This window comes from Aphanomyces astaci (genome assembly GCF_000520075.1).
Source record: "Aphanomyces astaci strain APO3 unplaced genomic scaffold supercont1.58, whole genome shotgun sequence".
In the NCBI taxonomy this organism is placed as follows: domain Eukaryota; phylum Oomycota; class Saprolegniomycetes; order Saprolegniales; family Verrucalvaceae; genus Aphanomyces; species Aphanomyces astaci.
In genome coordinates this window covers 378,251-380,056 of record NW_009798321.1, presented here as the reverse complement: position 1 = coordinate 380,056, position 1,806 = coordinate 378,251, and the positions used below count along the sequence as shown (strand labels likewise).

General features: G+C 57.4%; 1 protein-coding gene across 1 annotated transcript in view; it reads left to right on the top strand.

Annotated features, from left to right (window-relative positions):
• Nucleotides 1–1,806, top strand: part of H257_14523 (hypothetical protein) — a 5,656-nt gene that overhangs the window by 2,508 nt on the left and 1,342 nt on the right. Inside the window, exons 4-5 of the mRNA XM_009842362.1 lie at nt 7–43; nt 105–1,766. Coding sequence (XP_009840664.1) covers nt 7–43; nt 105–1,766 — 1,699 coding nt within the window. The remainder of the gene's footprint in view (nt 1–6; nt 44–104; nt 1,767–1,806) is intronic.

Sequence of the window (1,806 nt, the reverse complement as noted above, 5' to 3'; positions counted from 1 at the left end):
GGACAGCGCACCCGTGTGGCCATCGCCCGGGCCGTGTACCAAGGTATAAAAATGCCTTCGTTTTCTTCAGAATAGGTGGTGGTTGTGATGATGATGATGTGTAGATGCGGACATTTACTTGTTGGACGACCCGCTGGCGGCGGTGGACGCCCATGTGGGATCGGACATTTTCAAGCAGTGCATCAAGACGGCGTTGAATGGCAAGTTGGTCGTTTTGGTCACGAACGGACTCAACTTCCTCAAGGACTGCGACTCGGTCGTGGTGCTGGAGCAGGGTCGCATCATCGAACAAGGAGCGTACCAGAGTTTGGTGGACAAGGTCGACGGGGTCTTGGCCAAGATGATGGAAAGCGTTCAAGAAGCCCCCGACAAGGAAAAAGACGACACCGACGTCCCTCGTGACAACGATCAAGAAGAAGACGAGCGAGAACATGATGCGCGCCAACGCACCGAATCCAACCGCAGCGACGTGGACACGGACAAGGTCTCCAACGCCGCTTTGATTTCCGACGAAGACCGCAGCACCGGCGACGTGCCGTGGGGTATGTACAAGGTGTGGATCGATGCTTGTGGGGGCGTTGGGGTGGGCCTTGCCGTCGGCCTGTTGTACTTGGTCACGAGTTGCGTCAACTTGTTGGCGTCGTTGTGGCTGTCCATCTGGGGCGAGAGGAACAGTGCCACGAGTTCCCAGTACTACTACCTGTACATGTATATCGGACTCAATGGCGTGGGCATCGGGCTGTTGTTTGTGCAGACGTTGGCGCTGTTTCTAGCCGGCCTGCGTGGGTCCTCCACCATGTTTAACCAGTTGCTGACCCAAGTACTTCGCGCGCCCCTGTCGTTCTTCGACACGACGCCGTTGGGCCGCATCGTGAACCGCATGGGCAAAGACGTGTACGCAATCGACGAGACGATTCCAGCGAATTGGGGCATGCTCCTCGGGGCGACGTTTTCGTTTATCACGACCATTGGCATGGTGGTTTATGCGACACCGTGGTTCACGGTGCTGCTGCCCCCCTTGGCGGGTTTCTACTATGTGAGCCAGCGCTACTACATCCGCACGTCCCGCGAACTGAAACGGCTGGACAGCATCTCCCGATCCCCTGTCGTGGCACTCATGACGGAGACGCTGGAAGGCATCCCGACGATCCGCGCCTTCAGCGCCGAGCCACAGTTTACCACGCGCAACCACTATTTGCTCGATCAAAACCAAAGGGCGTACTTTTTGAGCGTGAGCACGAATTCGTGGCTGTCGCTGCGGTTGGAACTGGCAGGCGCTGTTGTGACTGCCAGCGCCGCGCTGTTTGCCGTGCTAAACCATGATACAGCGCAGGCGGGGGTCGCGTTTGCTGGGCTCGCGGGGGTCGCCCTCTCGTGCACGTTGAATGTGACGCAAAATCTCAACTGGACCGTGCAACTCATCAGCACGATTCAGACGCAAATGGTCAGCGTCGAGCGCATCCACGCATACACGACGATGCAAGTCGAAGCCGACTTGGACTCCGATCCCATCAAAACATTGGAGTTGGAGCATGCCAAGTGGCCATCCCAAGGCAAACTCACGTTTAAGGACGTGGACCTGAGATACCGCGCAGGCCTTCCCCGAGTGTTGCGAAAGCTGACGTTTACGATCAACGCTCACGAAAAGATTGGGATCGTGGGACGCACGGGCGCTGGCAAGTCGTCGCTGGTTGTGGCGTTGATGCGATTGGTGGAGTTAGATGGCGGAGTTATCACCCTGGACGACGTGGACATTTCGACGATCGGTCTGCACGACCTCCGGGACAAAGTGTCGATCATTCCCCA